The sequence below is a fragment of the Panthera pardus genome, unplaced genomic scaffold, assembly GCF_024362965.1.
Source record: "Panthera pardus isolate Hobbes unplaced genomic scaffold, ASM2436296v1 HiC_scaffold_17, whole genome shotgun sequence".
Taxonomy (NCBI): domain Eukaryota; kingdom Metazoa; phylum Chordata; class Mammalia; order Carnivora; family Felidae; genus Panthera; species Panthera pardus.
The window spans coordinates 136,148,116-136,166,612 of record NW_026526732.1 but is presented as its reverse complement, the minus strand read 5'-3'; the positions used below and the strand labels follow the sequence as shown (position 1 = coordinate 136,166,612).

Here is an 18,497-nt window from a genome sequence, read left to right as displayed (position 1 = left end):
GAGGACATCATTGGAAAGAAGGCCAAGATAAATTTTGTACAGCTTCCAAAACTGTAACTTCTTCATGTACAGAAGGGAAGAAGTTTGAAAAAGCTGATTACAAAACTCTAGAGGTGAAGGGGGGATTATAGTAAACTATGTTTTGTCAATAGCCATAGAAGTAGTTAAACTGTGTTTTATAAATAGGCATACTAATTGAGTATAGATTCCACAAAGTTTTCCTCTAGTAGAGCAGTGATAAATTCATTCCCTATATTCATACTAAGCAAACACTGCTAGGAATTGTGGGAGGAAACGAGTAAAAGGTACTTGGGAAGAGAGCTCTGCCGCATCTCACAAGTGGTAAAACTTCTATACCAACAAATTCTGTCTACTCATGGTTTAACTCTTGCTGCTGAGATCCTTGGATACAGAACCATTTTCGAGGCCGTGTGCTTCCTGAAGTTTGGATGCCAGCGTCACACCTCTTTCCCTGACCCCCAGCTTCCTTGGTGCCTGTACTTGGGTGTTGTTACCGTCCTCCCTTCCCCAACACACACACAAACATGCACAGCTTCAGAGAACAGGAGAATCCAAACGAGCCTGTTGGGTCCTGTCGAGTTAGGCTGCAGAGGACTGGTTTGCTTTTTGGCATAAACCCTTTGGAGTTTCATTTTTCATTGTTCCATGAATATTTTTTTTAGTTGAATGATTTGCTTCATATCTTTCAAGAAAAACAAAGACATTAAGGCAAAAACCTCCCACGGAGATGCTGATCAGAACGTGTTCCGTATTCTTAATGGATGTGTGTGTGCAGGGGGTGGTGGCGGCCAAAATAACTCAGAGATGTGACTCATCCCCCATGGCCACATTACCTGGCAAGGGCCGAGTCCTACCCAAAAATCAAGCCCGACTGCCAGGCAGGCCTTCTACTTGTCCAGGTATCTTCTACCTCCTTGACTACAGAAATCTGATTTCCACCATTAAACTGAATCCAGGGAGCTCCTTGGGTGACAGCGCCCCAGTGATGGTTTACAGATGTCTCCAGTTCAGACTGCCCTCCTGTGGTAAAGAGCTGAGTTGCCAGGGACCCAGTCGGCATTCTTTTCTTCCCTACCAGGCTTACTCAACTTCACGTTCATAGTGGAGGCTGGTGGAAAGGATCAATGGAAATTAACCCCAAAGCAAATCCAGACAACCCCACTCTACAAACATATTTTGTAAAATGGTTCATACTGGTTAGACCCAGACCCAGTACTAGACTTACACGTTGTTTGAATTTTCCACCGAGGAGAGAGAGGTCTTGTACACCAAATTTTTGTTAAGCCTTTTTTTTTTTTTAAATAATAAAAGTTCTGTTTTCAGTAAAATGATGGAGTATGTAATTCAAACCAACCCTCTTGGTGAGGACTTGGAAAAATCTGGACAAAGTATAAAAGACCTGTGCTAAAGCACTGAAAAATTACGAAGAAAGTGAGGGATCAAGAGGCCACAATTCACAAGAAGGGGGAAATGTAAAAAAAAGGAGCCCCCGATGGCATCTGTAAATTCTGGAAGAGGCAGTGGAGGGCCTGGAAGCCAACATAAAAAACCGGGTGGAAGTGTGGAAGGAGAGAAAACATAGATGAAAAAGAGACCAGCAGAACATTGAAAAATATTAAGCCTACTTTATACTATTTGGCACAAATAAGTTTGGAAATACAGACAAAATGGATAATTTCCTAGGAAAAAGATGAACACAACTGATTTCCGTAGAGAAAGGACACGAAAACCAATTTCTGAATCAGAGATTGGGCAAATTATAAACTATTGTACAACAGGGTACAGACCCCAAAGCTAAGAATCTTGCTCATTGCCTCTTCATTAGGCTTGATTATCAATGTTACATTAGCCTCATAAAACATGCTTTAGAAAAAAAAATATGTGGGTTTTTGAGGTGACTATAACATGGATATAAAACCTGATAAAAGCACCCCCCCCCCAATGAAACTATAGACCAATATAGAATGGGGAGGGAAGCAAAATGGAAACTCAACCATATCAATCACTAAATGTAAATAGACAACATTCCCATTAAATGTCAGAGAGTGTCAGACTGGATGAAAAAAAGAGCCAGCTGTATGTAGCCTACCCTTTAAATACAAAGGCAGATTGAAAGTAAAAGGACAGAAAAGGACACACCATGTAAACTAACCATGTGATAGCTGGAATAAAGTCATCTTCAAGACAAGAATTTTCAGAGATAGGGACATTTCACCACGACAAAAAGACAAATATATCAAGAAGACAATTCTAAGGGTTCATACCTAAAAAGCAGAACTTAAAAAGCTTGTGAATCAGGGGCGTCTTGGTGGCTCAGTCGGTTCAGCGTCTGACTTTGGCTCAGGTCATGAGCTCACAGTTTGTGGGTTCAAGCCCCGCGTCGGACTCTGTGCTGACAGCTCGGAGCCTGGAGCCTGCTTCGGATTCTGTGTCTGCCTATCTCTCTCTGCCCCTCCCCCACTCGCACTCTGTGTCTCTCTCTCAAAAATAAACATTAAAACAAAAAAAAAAAGTTCGTGAATCAAAAAGTGATGAACTCAAGGAAGACTCCATAAACATAACTGAAGAGTTTAGTTCTCCTCTCTTAAATAATTGATACAACTAGACCAAGAAAAAAATCAGTAAGGGTGTAGAAGACCTGAGTGGTGATATCAACCATATTCACTTACATGGCATTTAGAGATTACAGCCCCAACCATAAAAGACATGTTCTTTTTCAAGTGCACACGGAATTATCACCAAGATAGATCCTATGCAAGACAATGAAACAAGGCTCAGTAAATAATCTCAAAGGATTGCAGTCTTACAAAGCATGTTTTCTGACCACAATGGATTGATAGATTCAGTAACAATGAGATCTAGAGAAGCCTTGAATATTAAACAATGCACTTCTAAATAGCATACCAAACTCTGTAGAATGTAGCCAACACAGCACTTAGATAGACATTTCTAACTTTGAATGCTTGTCTTTGAGAGGGAGAAAGGTTCAAAATTAATGATTTAAGCTTCCACTGTAGGAGGCTAGTTTAAGATGAGGAAAATAATTCAAAGCGAGTGGAAAAAAAGAAATAATAAATATAAAATCAGAATTAATGGAATAGAAAAGACAAATAATAAAGCTAAATTTTGGAATTTTAAATGGTAAAACTGACAAGGCCCTAACAAGATTGACTGAAATAAAAGGGAGGTAGCACCAATTGGTAATATCAGTAATAAAAGAGGGGCCATCACTTCTAGATCCTGCTTATTTCAAAAGGATATCAAGGAAATGTGCCATTAAGTTTGTCAATTTTGATAAAATGAACCAATTCCTTGAAAAATACAACTAAAACTGATACAAAATCAAAGAGAAAATCTTAATAACCTTATGTCTATCACAAAAATTAATTTCTTATCGAAAACATCCCCACAAAGAAAACTCCCAAGTCCAGGTGGTTTCCCTGATTAGTTCTATCACACATTTCTTAAAAAATCATTCATTCATTCATTCATTCATTCACACAGCACGCATGCACTCAGGGGAGGAGGGGAGGGGCACAAACAGAGGCAGAGAAAATCCCAAGCAGGCTCTGTGCTGTTAGCATGGAGCCCGATATGGGGCTTGAACTCAGGAAGCTATGAGATCATGCGCTGAAATCGAGTTAGGCGCTTAACCGACTGAGCCACCCAGGCACCCCAGTTCTGTCACACATTTAAGGAGGAAATTATTTTACACAAACTCTTACAGGAAACAGAGCATAAAGAAACATATCCAAACTGGTTTTATGAGACCAGTATGACACCGGTACCCAAATCTGACAAGGATGTTAAAAGAAAACCACAGACCAATTTGCCTATGAGCAAAAATTCTTTAACAAAATACCTAATTGAGTTTGGCAGCTCTGAGTATTTCAAAAGGGTAATACACATTAACAAGCAAAGTTTATCCCAGAAGTGCAACATTAGTTTTGATATTTGAAAGTCAATGTTAACCTCTATCTTGATAAGAAGGAAAACAAAATCATGTTAATAAATGAGGAAAAAGCATTTGCCAAAATTTAACATCAATTTATTATTAAAAAACCCCACACATTTGTAAGAGAACTTCAAGCTGATATATTTGCCACAGGCCTACAGCTAACATCACACTGAATCATATCATAATTATGTAAATATACAACTAACAGACTGAATAGTGAAATACTCAATGCTTTTCTTCTAAAATCCGGAACAAGACAAGGCTGCCCACTATCATCACTTTTATTTAACATTGCATTGGAGGTGCTAGCAACTCAGTAAGGCAAGAAAAAGAAATCATATGACAATCGAAAAATAATAAAACTGTCACACCCACAGATGACATGATTACATACACAGAAAATCCAAAGGAGTCAGACAAACCAGAAGCTTAATGAAATTGCTTGCTATATGGTCAATATATAAAGATCAAGTGTATTTTTATATATCAACAGAAAATGAAAATTTAAAACTGGTATCATTTATACTGATATCAACAAGCATGAACTATCTCAGGATAAGCCTAACAAAATACATGCAGATTTTTGCACAGGAAATTATAGCATCGAAAGGAATTGAGAAAGACCAAAATAGAAGGCTGTGCATGATTATGGGTTGAAAGATTCAATATTGTAAAGATCGTCAATTCTCCTCAAATTGGTCACTGCATCCAAACAATTCCAACAGAGTTTTATTTAATTTTTACGAATTGTATTAACCGACTCAAATTTATGCAGAAAGGTAAAGGGCCAGGGCACCTGGGTGGCTCAGTTGGTTGAGCACCCGACTCTTGACTTCAGCTGCGGTCACGATCTTGAGGTTTGTGGGATCGAGCTCCACATTGGTCTCTGTGCTGACAGCACAGAGCCTGGGTGGCATTCTCTCTCTCTCCCCACCCCCCCCCCCAATAAATAAACATTAAAAAAAAATGCAAAGGGCCAAGACAATTTTGAAGAAAGATAAAGTGATAGCACTTACTCTACCAGATGTCAAGAACCATCATAAAGTTGTAATAATTCAGTATGGTGTTGACACAAGGATAGAAAAAACAGATGAACAGAATTGATGACCTTGGTTAAAACGAAGAATCCGTATACGTGTGGCCGTATTAGACAACCCCTGTGTCTCAAATCCACTCGGCCCACACCTTAACTCCAGTTTCTTCCTGGCATAGACCAGCTTCCCACAGAAGCAACCTGACAATGCTGAGCCTTGTTCTTCCTGGCCCGGACACGATGGCGCTGGGTGCCTATGAGCTCACACTTGGAACTTGTGCATACATTACCCAGAAATCCATGGAGTCAATACCCGTTGCAGCCACCCCTAACGAGGGGAGGGTTGGGAAGTTGACGGACAAATGTTTTGCATTCCTCAGGCAGACAGTTCTGAGATTTATTCCATAAGGCCCCTCTGAAGGTGCGGTGAGGTTGAGCACCAGTCATAACAACGGCCAACTCTCTGACTTCTGCTTGTATAGGCTTTTCCACATCTCTTTCACTCCTTGTTCCTCACTCTTGTTTCTTGGGATCAATTCACACAAAAATTGCCTGTATCCAAGCCTAGGTCTCTGCTTTTGGGAAAGTCTAGGCTAAATAGTGGATGTAAAGAATATAGCCAACAAAAATGTATACGTGTATGCACCAAAAGACATGTAAGAGAATACTCAGGGCGGCATTATTCACGGTAACGTCTAACCGGAAATGATTCAAATATCCAAAAACAGAATCCAGATTGTGGTATATTCACATAATGTCATTCCATGAAGCAATGAGAATAAACAAAGCAATGCGCACACAAGGACTTGGGAGGAAAGTCACGTGGTCTTGCGTGGAAAAAAACAAACATAAAAGCATATCGTATGATCATAAAAATAAAATTTTTAAGCAGGGGAAACTTTTCCATTGCATTCCAAGTCAGGACAGTGTTTCTTGCAGGCAGCGAGGAGTGATTGGGAAGAGCACTGAGGATCTTTCTGGAGTGCTGGTAATGGTCTGTTTTCTCTTTCTCCTCTAAAGTGACAATTACATGGATTTATTCACTTTTAGAAATATATTTATTTACTTATTTTGAGAGAGTGTGTGTGTGTGAACGAGTGGGGGAAGGAGAAAGAGAGGGAGAGAGAGAGAGACAGAGAGACAGAGAGACTACCAAGCAGGCTCCATGCTGAGCCCCATGTGGGGCTTGATCTCACGACCATGAGATCATGACCTGAACCAATATCAAGAGTCGGATGCTTAACTGAGCCATCCAGGCACCCAGCCCCAATTCAACTGTACTTAAAACAAATGTTTATTATTTTTGAAAGAGAGAGAGAATTAGCAGGGGAGGGGCAGAGAGAGAGGGAAACAGAATCTGAAGCAGGTTCCAGGCTCCAAGCTGTCAGCACAGAGCCTGATGTGGGCTCAAACTCATGGACCACAAGATCATGACCTGAGCCAAAGTTGGATGCTTAACCAACTGAGCCACCCAGGTGCCTCACAACTATACTTTTGAAGGGAAAAATATTTCCTTGTTCCTTACATCTGCTCTATCCTCTATTTCTGGAATACATATACTATTTTACCTGTTCATTAGCCAGCTGGTACATTAATATACACAAAATCACAATACTATCTGTGGGCCATCTGTCTATAAGCTGGGTTTTTTTTTTTTTTTTCCCGAAGAAAGCTGTTCTTTCCAGGGTCTTCTCTTTCCTCTAAGAAACTGCAGGTAAACCATAGGTCTCCCCAGCCTGACTACTTCAGAGATCTAAAGCACAGCTTTGGTGGTCGGGATGAGAAGAGCTGAGTGTCCAGGCAGATGATAAAACTACCCAGGTGGTCGAAGCCTGTGACCTTGGCTTCATCTTTGATCTCACGGAGCACCCGGTGAGGGGGCATCCAGATATTTCATGAAAATAAGGCTATGATCTCAGCTCCCCTTGCTTCGATACCTGTCCCCTCTAGGGGCTATTTTGCCGATTTCTGCCATCAGGCGTCCTTTAGCACTGCTCTGGGTACAGTGTGAACATCTCAGGCACAGTCCCACCTAATGTTCCTTCCCTAGCTCCTCACAGCCCTTTTTGAGAACGGAGTGACCTACACAGCTTGAGCTCTCTCTCGCCTGTGGATCTGCAAGTGCTCAAATCTTAAAGATGCTCGTACTCTCTCTTCCTACACGTTACCAGAAAGAAAAGAAACATCGTTGTATCTAATTTGATTTTTAATGTGATTAGCAGTGATTCGGTTTTCGAAGGAGCAGAGAATTACAGAACAAGGGAAGACATTGCTGAGGTGGTCCCCAATCTCTTCTGTTCAGAACAGGCCAGTGCTGGACTATGTAGGAAGGACATCTATGTTTATGGTGTCTTCATTATTATATAATCAGAGCAAAATGACTCATCAGAAAATAAGAACAATGAGTTTCATGACAGAAACAGTATGTTTAGGACAAACTTGTCAGCACTTGAGTCTTTTTTTTTTTTTTTTTTTTAGGAAGCATAAAATGAAAACCCATGTCTTTTAAAAAGAAGTATGAGAAGAAATGCCCACAGATGAGTCCTGCTATTGGGAATGTGTCCTTCCAAACTTCAATGTATGAAGGTCATCACATTTAATTTGCAACAGTTTTGACTTTCTTCTTGCACTCCCAGTATAAGGGGATAGATTTCTACAGTATTCAGGAATTGTTAGAAATTTCATTCAGCTTGAACAAGAAATAACAAGTATTCTGCGACGTTGGCCGAAAAAATTGTCTTTGTCAACCAAGCTAGAAGACATAATTGTCAATAAAGTGCGTTTCGCATAAAAGTACCCTTTCGGAGAGTAATTTAAAGTGCAACGTATAAGGAACTTTAGATAGTGCAAAGTTGCTAAATATATACATTGTATGTGCCAAGTCCAAATAAAGAAGGATTTTATCTACCCCTAAGCCGGAGAAAACCACAGAAATATACTTCCTCATTTTAATCCTTTATAGGTATGGGCATTTGGTCTATGTGTGTGTTTGATGTATGTGTGTATGCGTGCGTGTGCGCGCGCGTGTGTGTGTGCGGGGGGGCTGTGCCTGCATATGTATGTAACTGTTTACTGATCTGCACGAATGTCCGAAACTGGTTTCCTAGAATTTGAAACCCTTAAACACGGACAGCATTACACAACCTCCACTTTAAAGCAGCGTTAGGCTTGTAGTAATGGTTGAGCTATTTCAGCCTGCATATCTGGTGAGGCAGGTACTTGACTGCGAATTAAATGTTTGATGAAAATTACAAAAAATACAAGAACCAAAATGCTGCCAAGAGAGACCCCTAGGAAATACGCATACGATGCCTCGTGCTCATCTTTCCTTGGCTTGACCCTACCATGGAAGAGGGTGGGCCTCTGCGTGTAAGGAAACATTCTCGGGGTCGTTGAACTGAGCAGATCCTGGACGCCCCTCAACGACCCGTTGTGTGGCATGCCAGTGATATTGAGCAGGTGGCAGAGTAGCGGGTACAGATCTGTGGAGTTCATGGCTTCTTTTGTGAAATTCTTTCTGAAGGCAGGACCGTGGGCTAAAAATATTGGACGCATTTCTGCTAACGCGTTATCGTAACCGTGGTTGCCTACTGGAAAGATAAGACGAATGGGTAAGTTAGCCGACCAGATGGCATTGATACGAAAGTAAGTGGTATCACCAAAGTCTGACCTTGAATGCAACATGTATCTAGTCTGTCTTTTAAAAGAAGATAATCTTTTATGAACAATCTCTGTTGTCGTAAACATCACCATTCACTTTATAAAATGAAAAGTCACATGATCACAAATTTTTCACGCAGGCTGAAAATACCTGAAACAGCAGAGGAGGAAGAGTAAAGGGCAAAGCTGAGCCAAGTCAGGGGAACATGAGTGACTGTTTTGTTGTTGTTGTTGTTGTTGTTTTGTGGCAGGTAAACTAATATTCAGCAAATATTTATCCCAATTATATTCTCAAGATAAAGAGATAAAGGCGTTCTTAGTCATAAGGACAACCAATTTATAATTAACCAATGAAAAGGGAAACACAGTAAATTAAGAAAACAAAAGATGCCACAAAAATCAAACCCCTAGCAACAGCTCCATCCACTAGTGACTTTTGGTGGTTCGGATCAAACTACAATTTAGCATTGTGTGCTTGTGTGGCCACACGTAAAAACTTTACAAGTCTTCGGATTTATCAAGAGATATAAAATTGATGGACAGAAATTCCTGCATAATAAAAACTGCAATTTAAAGGCATGTGTGCCTGGTGTATCAGGGTGTGAGGGGAAGCAGCCACAGGTGGTAAGGTGGCAACCTAAGACAATTGTCTTAGGCTTTATTTTATCTTATTATTATTTTTAAATTGTTATTATTATTATTATTTATTTGAGAGAGAGAGTACGAGCTGGAGAGAGGGGCGGGGGGCAGAGAGAGAGAATCTCAAGCAGTGCCACACTCAGCACAGAGCCTGATGCAGGGCTCGATCCTACGACCGACCCTGAGATCGTGATCTGAGCTGAAATAAAGAGTCAGATGCTCAATGGACTGAACCACCCAGGCACCCCCCCGTCAGGATGTATGTTAAAGGTGGTGAGAATGATTAGCAAATCAGTCTCCATATCCCACATTCACTACAGGGAAATAGGCAATTGGAACACAACACTGCAAAAGAGAAAATCCTAAAACAGCTCCTCTGAAAGTCATGAGCTCACCCCGAGTCATCTCCTCAAAGTAGTTCCATATCTGCCTGGCTCAATCCATCAGAAGAAGTCATTCTGAATGCCACAACTCTTTTTTGAGTTTATTCAAGTAAAATAATGTTGGATTTATGACATCACTAATTACCTGACTAATATTATATGTTATTCTAGCTAATTAATTGATAGTAACCCTGGGAAATATGCCATTATGTAATTTGTAATGGGCTAGATGATAGCTGTGCTCACTTCCGTGAAAAGTTGGGATCTAGGCTCTCAATCATGAAGGCAAAGATAATTCTCTCATATCACACTTCTTCCTAGAAAATCAGATTTGAAGTGAACTCATGCCTTCTAAACCCTTTCCCATGAATAGGGACTTCATTTTGTAGTGGCCCCAACCATATCTGCTTGATCCAACAGACGATATTTAATAACGGATGCCTGAGGGCAGTGGTTCTCAAACTTCCTTCTGTGTGTGAGACTTCTTGGCTGGGGGACACGTGTAACACAGATTGTTGGGCTCTACCCTCACATTTCCTAGTTCAGTAGGTCTGGGTTAGGCCCAAGATTTGCGTTTCTAGTGAGTTCCCATGTGATTTGGATACTGCTGGTCCAGGGAACGTATTTGCGAACCACTGCTTTTGGACAGTAGGATTTCGTTCTCTTGTGGAACTCAGGATGAGAAGGAATATACAGGCCAGTACTTATTTGTTGAAGAGATAATTATTTCATATATTCATTGAATAAATAATAACATTGAGGGGGCACCAGGGTGGCTCAGTTGGGGAAGCATCCAACCCTTGATTTTGGCTCAGGTCATGATCTCACGCTTACTGAGTTTGAGCCCCACATCAGGCTCTGCGCTGACAGCATGGAACCGGCTTGGGACTCTCTCTCTCTCTTTCTCTTTCTCTCAAAATAAATAAACTTAAAATAATTATGTTGAACATAATACAACATAAATAGGAGCGTTATTAAGGTTTTCTACCAAAAATAGGTGTGACCAATCTATTGTGTCATTGTAGTGCACCAAACCAAAATTTCAAGGGAGCACCTTAAATTTACATTAACTGTAAAGTACAAATCCCCTCAGAGATGGAACAACCCCATCTTCTGAATGCAACTCGTCTAACATAAAAGCTCTCTGCACCATACATAAAAATCTGAAAATCTGAACATACAAAGGCAACAATTATTCTCATGCCCCTCCCCTCAATTTTTTTTTTGAAAAAAAGAAATGATTTTTAAAGGCTTTCCTAAAACAGCTCCCCTGGTGTGATTAAATATTGGCTTCAGATCCTTATCTGTATGGAACACCTGTTTCGGGAACCAGAAACCATGTTCCTGTATATATGTGCCACTATGACTCCCATATGTACCACAAATGCCATGGTCAGGCAACCGCATTTCTTTGCGTCAACAGACATGATAGGAACCCAATTCTACCTAAAGGGACATTTCTGTACCTCTCTTGGATATATCAAGGACCAATGCTGAAAAAAACATGTCTATATGGTTTTGATATACTATATCAAAACTTCCTTCATCATCCAAGTAACAGGGGAGAAACGACTCCTAGTGAACTGGGCAGCAGTCATGTTAATATCCACGTCAACCAGGAAAGCAGAACCTACCCACTCAAGGTAGCCCAAAAGGGGGAATTTCATATGGGGGCCAGTTACAAAAGTGTTAAGAGCGGAAAAGCACACAGCGATGGCAAGGTTACCCAAGGATGAGGAATAGTAGGAATCTCCTATGTCCCCTTGGCCTCACAGGGCTGGAGAGACAGAAGGGAAGAGGTGGGGTTAACCAGAGCCCAAAAGTCAGGGCTGCCCAGTAGGAGCTCAGGCTGTAGACAGAAAAGTTGTCCAGAGGGAGCTAACAGAGGAAATGAAGTCACTGTGAGAGACACAGCCTAAGACAGAGAACATGGGGGACAAATATCCTGGCTTCTTCCAAACTCCTGCCTCCCAAACTCCTGTGACTGTCTTCTATTGGCCAACTGGTCAACACTTACCAGAAGCCAGTTTGCAAAGGAGCCTGTGAAATTTAGTCTGTAGAAGTCAGTCACTGGCAATACAAAGCAGAGTGGGGAGAGGGCAGGCAGTTTGAAAGCAAATATGCAAATGACAGACCCAATAAAGAAGAGTGAAATCCTATGGATGGCTTTTCCATCTCACTAACTTGTTAAAAGCTATATAAGGAAAAAAGTATACATTAAGGATGGCAGAAAGCACATTATTTTGCATGTTTGAATTTCGAATGGGATTGCCGTTGTATCTGACATTTATTCTCCAAAATTATATTGCTAGGTATTAGAAAAATATATCTTGATATATGATTATCCATGCCAGATGCACTTCTTTTTAGAAATGTTTCCAAGGTACAAAACAAAGTTGGCCTATATTTGGTAGAGACAGAAGGGCAAAAAAAAAAAAAAAAAAAAAAAGAAAAGAAAAGAAAAACACCTAGAAAGCTAATTAAATTAGAATACAGAAAGAGATTAAATTATTATGATATCAGAACATAAAACAGATGCAGAAAATAATCCAATTTATACATTTCAGTTATGTTTTTCTCAGGAACATGACAGTTATAATTAGAGGTATAGGGCACTCTGCATATCTTTGGTCTGACGACTTCAAGAGAAATAAACATTTGGGAGATTACCTCTTTTTTAAAAATTTATGTTTGAGAGAGAGACAGAGCATGAGCAGGAGAGGGGCAGAGACAGAGAGGGAGACACAGGATCCGAAGCAGGCTCCAGGCTCTGAGCCATCAGCACAGAGCCTGATGTGGGGCTCGAACTTACAAACTCTGAGATCATGACCTGAGCCGCAGTTGGACGCTTAACCAACTGAGCTACCCGGGTGCCCGAGATTACCTCTTTTTAAAGCCCCAGGGATCTTTGATTTGCTATTAATGTATGACACCAACTAGTTATTCGATCAGGAAATAAACTGCTGTATTACCCATAGCCTCTACTTTAGCAAATAACAATGGAGAATGGGAAGACACAATATAACATACTCACACAGCAAGTTGTCTGACTTGTTCTGTAAGATATACCACCCTTCATCAGCCACTGCTATGATCGGTTGAATTCGGCTGTTGTATTTGTAATGCCATCTCTCCGGAATCTCCTCTTTTTTGTAGACAGTAAGATTAGGATGACTATGAGCGAGTGCTTTATAGACTTCATCAAATTTACCTAAAAGAGGAAGGATGCAGAGAGGCACTCAGAACAAGCCACTGTCACAGTCAAAGAAACCACCATGGCAACAGGCGTCAAGGAACATTTCTTCCTTGCAGACACCCCACTGAGGTAAAACGCCAGCAGGCAGAACGTAAGGAAAGAGAGCCAGATACCTGAGAATTCCTACCCCCTTAAGGAGAGAATCTTGAGGGGGAAACAGACATGATTCATCTTCTGTTGTAAGTAAATTCACTTTACGGAATTGAGAGCACAGTCTATAGAACTAGAAATCTCTGAAGACTTAACCACACACATGCACGTGTGCACACGCACCCCCCAACTGGTGGCACTAAGTCAAATGTCTAGGGCACTGAAATACCCAAATAAAAGCAAAGAGCTAAGTTCTGAGAGATACGAGTGCAGAGAGTCTCTAGACCAAAAAATATGCTGACTGGAAGGTGAGAGAGCCATTGAGAAAAGGACAGATTCGCGGTGGAGAGCAGCTTATAAAATAGAAAAGTTCTTCAGTTTTTAAAAAAATTTATTGATTTCTGTCAGAAAGATAGAGAGAACGGGGTGGGGGGGGGCAGAGAGAGAATCCCAAGCAGGCTCCGCGCTGTCAGCACAGAGCCCGATCCAGGGCTCGAACTCACGAACCACAAAATTGTGACACGAGCTGAAACCAAGAGTTGGACACTTAATGACTGAGCCACCCAGGTGCCCTGAAAAGGTTCTTTAAAACCCTGAAGGTGTGGCAAAGTACTCCTTGTGGCTTCAAGCAGCGAATCTGGGCCAGAGCTTTAATCCTTTTCTTGTTTTTCGCACTGATTTGTTGGGGCTTCCTCTCTGCCTCCCACCATCCAAACAGGGAACACACTCCAAATTTACAAGGAAAATTGAAGACGTAATGTGACTCTTCTCAACAAAAAATCTTGCTATTTTATACTGAATTTGTTAAAAAGTCTGTGCACAGGTGCCTACGTAGATCTTAACATTCACTGTTTCGTATTCCCTTGTAAGGAATATAATGCTCATTTGTGAGATATTTGGTTTTTCAAAATCTGGTCTCATTTGATACCTAAGTTAACTCTGGATGGTGACAAAACAGAAGGCAAAAGTCCGAGTTTTGCTCTGCACTTCCTTTGTGAACTGGGGGTGTTAAACCTGAGTTTGTTCACCCGTCTTTACAATCGAACTAACACTTAGGTGACGAGGTTGGTATGAGGCTTTGAGGAAAGGTTTGTAAAAAGTTCAGGGTATTGTTATTACTTCCTCTACTTATAGACAGGAAAAACAAATCTTCAGATTGGCCAACGCTTTCTCCTTCCCATACTGCACTGCTTCCCTATTAAGTAGGTCCTGCAAAAGGATCCATAGAAAGCTTTAGAGCTTCCATAAAATCACTGGAATTGCATGCAAATTCTGTATGTTTTTCCATCTCAATTTTTCTGAGAAAGGAGGCTGTAGCTCTCATCATATTCCGTGACTCCAAAATGGTTGAATCCATCTGCCGTAAGTATATAGAGGACATCAATTTCAATACTCTTGGAAAAAGTGAAAAACCACATGCCGAGAAAAGAGATTTTGTCTTTTCAGAGTCTAAGGGTTAAATCCCAGAATATTACCAACGCACAGGCATGCATATTTAAATTACAGAAACAAAAATTCCCCTCTCCACTGCCCTGGGCACAAGTAGCCCCAGCCCCAGACGGCCACCCGGTCAGACTTACCTTCTTTTGGCAAGATGGCCGCTACTGGAGATTGGTCGATCAGAATATAGTGGTCTTTATCCAGATACTGATCAAGTTCTATTACTCTTTCTTCAGAGCACTGGGTCATTCCGTGATCGCTTGTGATAATTAGGTTCAGAATGTTCCACAACTTTGCCTTCTTCAGCACTTGTATGAGATATCCCAACTTCTTGTCAATATCCGAAATGACAGGCCCCATGAGCGGACTCTCAGGTCCCAAATGGTGGCCCATATCATCGGGGTCTTCCCAGTAAAGAAGCCCGAGATTTATGGGCTCTTTTGATGTAAACCATTCAATAATTTTGGCAACTCTATCTTCAAATGAGACAGATTCATTGTAAGGCATGTAGTGAGTAGGAAAGCTATTATGTATTTTTACATCTGCTCCAGGCCACATGGCTGCACCACTAGAATGTCCTGCCTTCTGATTTGTGATCCATATTGGCGTTGCTTCCTCCCAAAACTCAGAATCATAGATGGTCATGTTATCCAAGGAGAAAGATTTATTCAGAATAGGATCAAACATGTCATTAGCAACAATCCCATGATTCTCTGCAAAGAGGCCAGTTACCAAAGTATAATGGTTAGGGTAGGTCTTTGTGATAAAAATATTAGTAACTTGCTTCACATGAACACCATATTTCATGACATAATGAAAATGGGGTGTTGGAACTCTATATAAGTAATCCCAACGGAATCCATCAAATGAAACCAGGAGAACCTTTTGCTGGTCTGGTTGGAGGGAAAATGTAATTGAAAATATTAATGCAGCAAGTATGAAGGATACCCAGAGAAGTTTTGCAGTCATTTTCAAAGTATGTGATCAGTTCAGTGCAAGATAATCTGTATAAAAAACATATAGAAGTTAATGGCAATAATTTTTTTTTTTGGTATACTTAATACCTTACCCACAACTGTCAGTGATGGTACCTAGGAATCCCAGTAAGACCATAAACCACAGCCTGTGAGAATTACGTTGCGCCATTTCAAACAAGAGACCGGGGCTACCTGCATAATAAAACTAAGTTTAGTTGCATTTTAGAAACTTCTCCTTCCCAAGAATTTTAAAACATTTCTCAAAGTAATCACTTAACTAAACTCCCCAAATATCATTTGAAAATAGGATATCATTTACTTTTTTCTTATGTTTATTAATTTTTGAGAGAGCTAGCATGAGCAGGGTAGAGGCAGAGAGGAGACACAGGATCCGAAGTGGGCTCTGTGCTGACAGCAGAGAGCTAGAGACGGGGCTCGAACTCTCAAGTTCATGACCTGAGCCAAAGTTGGAAGCTCAACGGACTGAGCCACCCAGGTGCCCCTGATGTCATTCACTTTTAAGAAAAACAAAAGCTTTTCAGAAACTTTTGCAGGGGACCCAGACTTCTGACTTCTGGTCAGAAAAAATTATATAGTCAAATACCTATGAACACATATTTATCATTATGGTTAGACCAACTACAGGAACCTAGAAATAAGGAAGTACCATTAGCAAATCCAACAATAATGCTTTAAACACACACACACACACACACACACACACACACACACACACACACCCCTCTATTTTCAAAGCCCAGGCCTTATGTTTGGTTCATCATGGTTAGGGATATTACTGGAAAAAGGAGAAAATAGATGAACTTGTTCTTCTGAAGTGACATAAAATTTGTGACACTCAAATATACTTGTGAAATGTAATCTGCATTCATTTAATAATTAAAGCCATAGCCTTCTTAAAAACTAAAACAATTAGTTTCTGACTTAAGTACAAACAGAAACTATAATTCTGCAATTTGGTGTTGACTCTCCTGATGCTAAAATTCACCCGCACTTAATCTTAGGGATATGTGAGAAAAAGGCACTTGACAGGATTAAAGTCTCTCCCTGGGTCAAGGTTGTTGAGTGGCTGGTTGTTTAAAATCTGCATAGACTTCTAAAAAGCGGTGATGCTATTCAAGAAAGCTAAGCAAACACAATATGGATAAGCAAGACATATGTAAATTCTGTCAGCTCTCAATGGGCTTGCATGTCAAACAGGATCTTTGGTTCCCTCCTTTCCTTGTCCCTTCTTGCATGAAGGTATTTATAAGCCCACCAAAACTTGGATCCATCCACGCTTTGTGCCAAGAAGTCTCCCGAATTCAGCTTTTGCCACCTTCCTAATTTGAATATGCTGAAGATACTTTTTTTAATGTTTATTTATTTTTGAGAAAGAAAAAGAGACAGACTTCTAGTGGGGGAGGGGCTGAGAGCCAGGGAGACACGGAATCCGAAGCAGGCTCCAGGATTCTCCAGGATTCTCCAGGATTCGAGCTGTCAGCACAGAGCCCGATGCGGGGCTGGAACTCACAAACTGCGAGCTCAGGACCTGAGTCGAAGTCAGACGCTCAACTGAGCCACCCAGGTGACCCGAACATGCTGAAGATATTGTTAAACCTCAAAAACAGATCCTGTCTTGCCTTCTTGCTATATTACAGGTACAGGTAAATAAAAACGGCTCAGCATGCTCGCTTTGCTTTCAGATGCAGTAAATTTTAACTATGATTTCACCACACCTAGAACATTACCTAAACCGAAATTGCTTTAAGTACTGGTCTCCATACAATGGTTCAAAAATTAAATTTAAAAAACTCTTTTCTCAAATGACCATAATGTTTCCAGTTCTGGAAGGAACGTTACAAATCAGTTCCAATGAGGAACTGCAAATATATTGACTACCATCTGGCTGAGGATGCTGTTTCCTCTCCCCTCTTCTGTTCTCCCTCACCTTCCAAACACAAGGAAGTCTGTTATGAAACAAATATAATTTAAGGCTAATAAAACAATCAGCTACATGAGACACCTGATTTTTCCTCTAAGTAAATTAATTTAGCAACTGTGGTAAGCAGGAAAGAGCTCCTTTCCTGGACAAGGAAAATAAACAAAGGCTAAGTGTTGCCTACAGCTTAGGAATGTTTGGTAAGAACCAACATTATCACATCGATGACATAAAGCAATAAACAGAGAGGTGGGGGGTGGGGATGAAAGAAATCTCAGATTTCGTTTCTTCCATACACAAAATGCTGCACGGTGCAGTGGAATCCCTCGTTCTGGCTCCAGATTTCACCTGGCTGCTGTCCAGTTCCTCCTCCCCTCCAATCCTTCCACCACAGACAGCCTTAGAAATAGAGGAAAGGGGCGCCTAGAAACGGGGAGAAGGAGTCCGTGTGTTATCGGGGGAAGAGACGTCGAGAGGAGAACGAAGTAGCTCCCCATCTCCTCCCCTGGGATTCCATCCTAGTCACTGGGATGGGGCGCGGGTACTGTGCGTTCCCAATTCGTAGACCTCTACCGACCGAAGCCGGCCGGTGACCCCACGTGGCTTGTGCGCTTGTGCAGTGGAAAGTGGGGGGAGAGGTCTGAGAGGACCACAGGACCCGTGTGAGTCCCCTGGAGGCAAGCCGCCCACTCCCCTGGACTCTTACCCTCGCAGCGATCCGGACGGTCCGCATGGGCTTGGGACAACTGGAGGGTGAGTCTGGAGGGGCCTCCCGTGGGACCCGTGCGGAGAGCTGGGAGGTGGCGAAAGCGAGCGGAGCCCCTTGAACTTGCAGCGGCTCACCTGCAGCCGCCTCGGGGCAGAGCACCTGACCAGCACCGCCTCCCGGCCGCAGGTCCCGCCTCTTGGCTGCCATTGGCTGCGGTAGGACAGTTCCCTCTGCCGGGCTCCTGGGAGTCGCTGCACAGCCTGTCAATCAGCGGGACCAGGGGGCGGGCGCTGCTTGCGTTAGGAGGGTGAAGGGGCCACGGTCCTCGGGAGCAGAGGGTCACGGGGAGGCCCCAGGGGCGGGGCGAATGTGCCCCGCGATCGGCTCCAGCT

At 41.8% G+C, this 18,497-nt stretch overlaps 1 protein-coding gene across 1 annotated transcript; it reads right to left on the bottom strand.

Annotated features, from left to right (window-relative positions):
* Window positions 1–4,047: 4,047 nt before the first annotated feature.
* On the bottom strand, window positions 4,048–18,284 carry ENPP5 (ectonucleotide pyrophosphatase/phosphodiesterase family member 5). The gene is made up of 4 exons (XM_019457320.2): window positions 18,103–18,284; window positions 14,621–15,484; window positions 12,729–12,905; window positions 4,048–8,602 (listed from the first exon to the last, which is right to left on the bottom strand). The coding sequence occupies exons 2-4, from the start codon at window positions 15,447–15,449 to the stop codon at window positions 8,175–8,177; spliced, it is 1,434 nt and encodes a 477-aa protein (XP_019312865.2). The 5' UTR covers window positions 15,450–15,484; window positions 18,103–18,284; the 3' UTR covers window positions 4,048–8,174.
* Window positions 18,285–18,497: the final 213 nt, after the last annotated feature.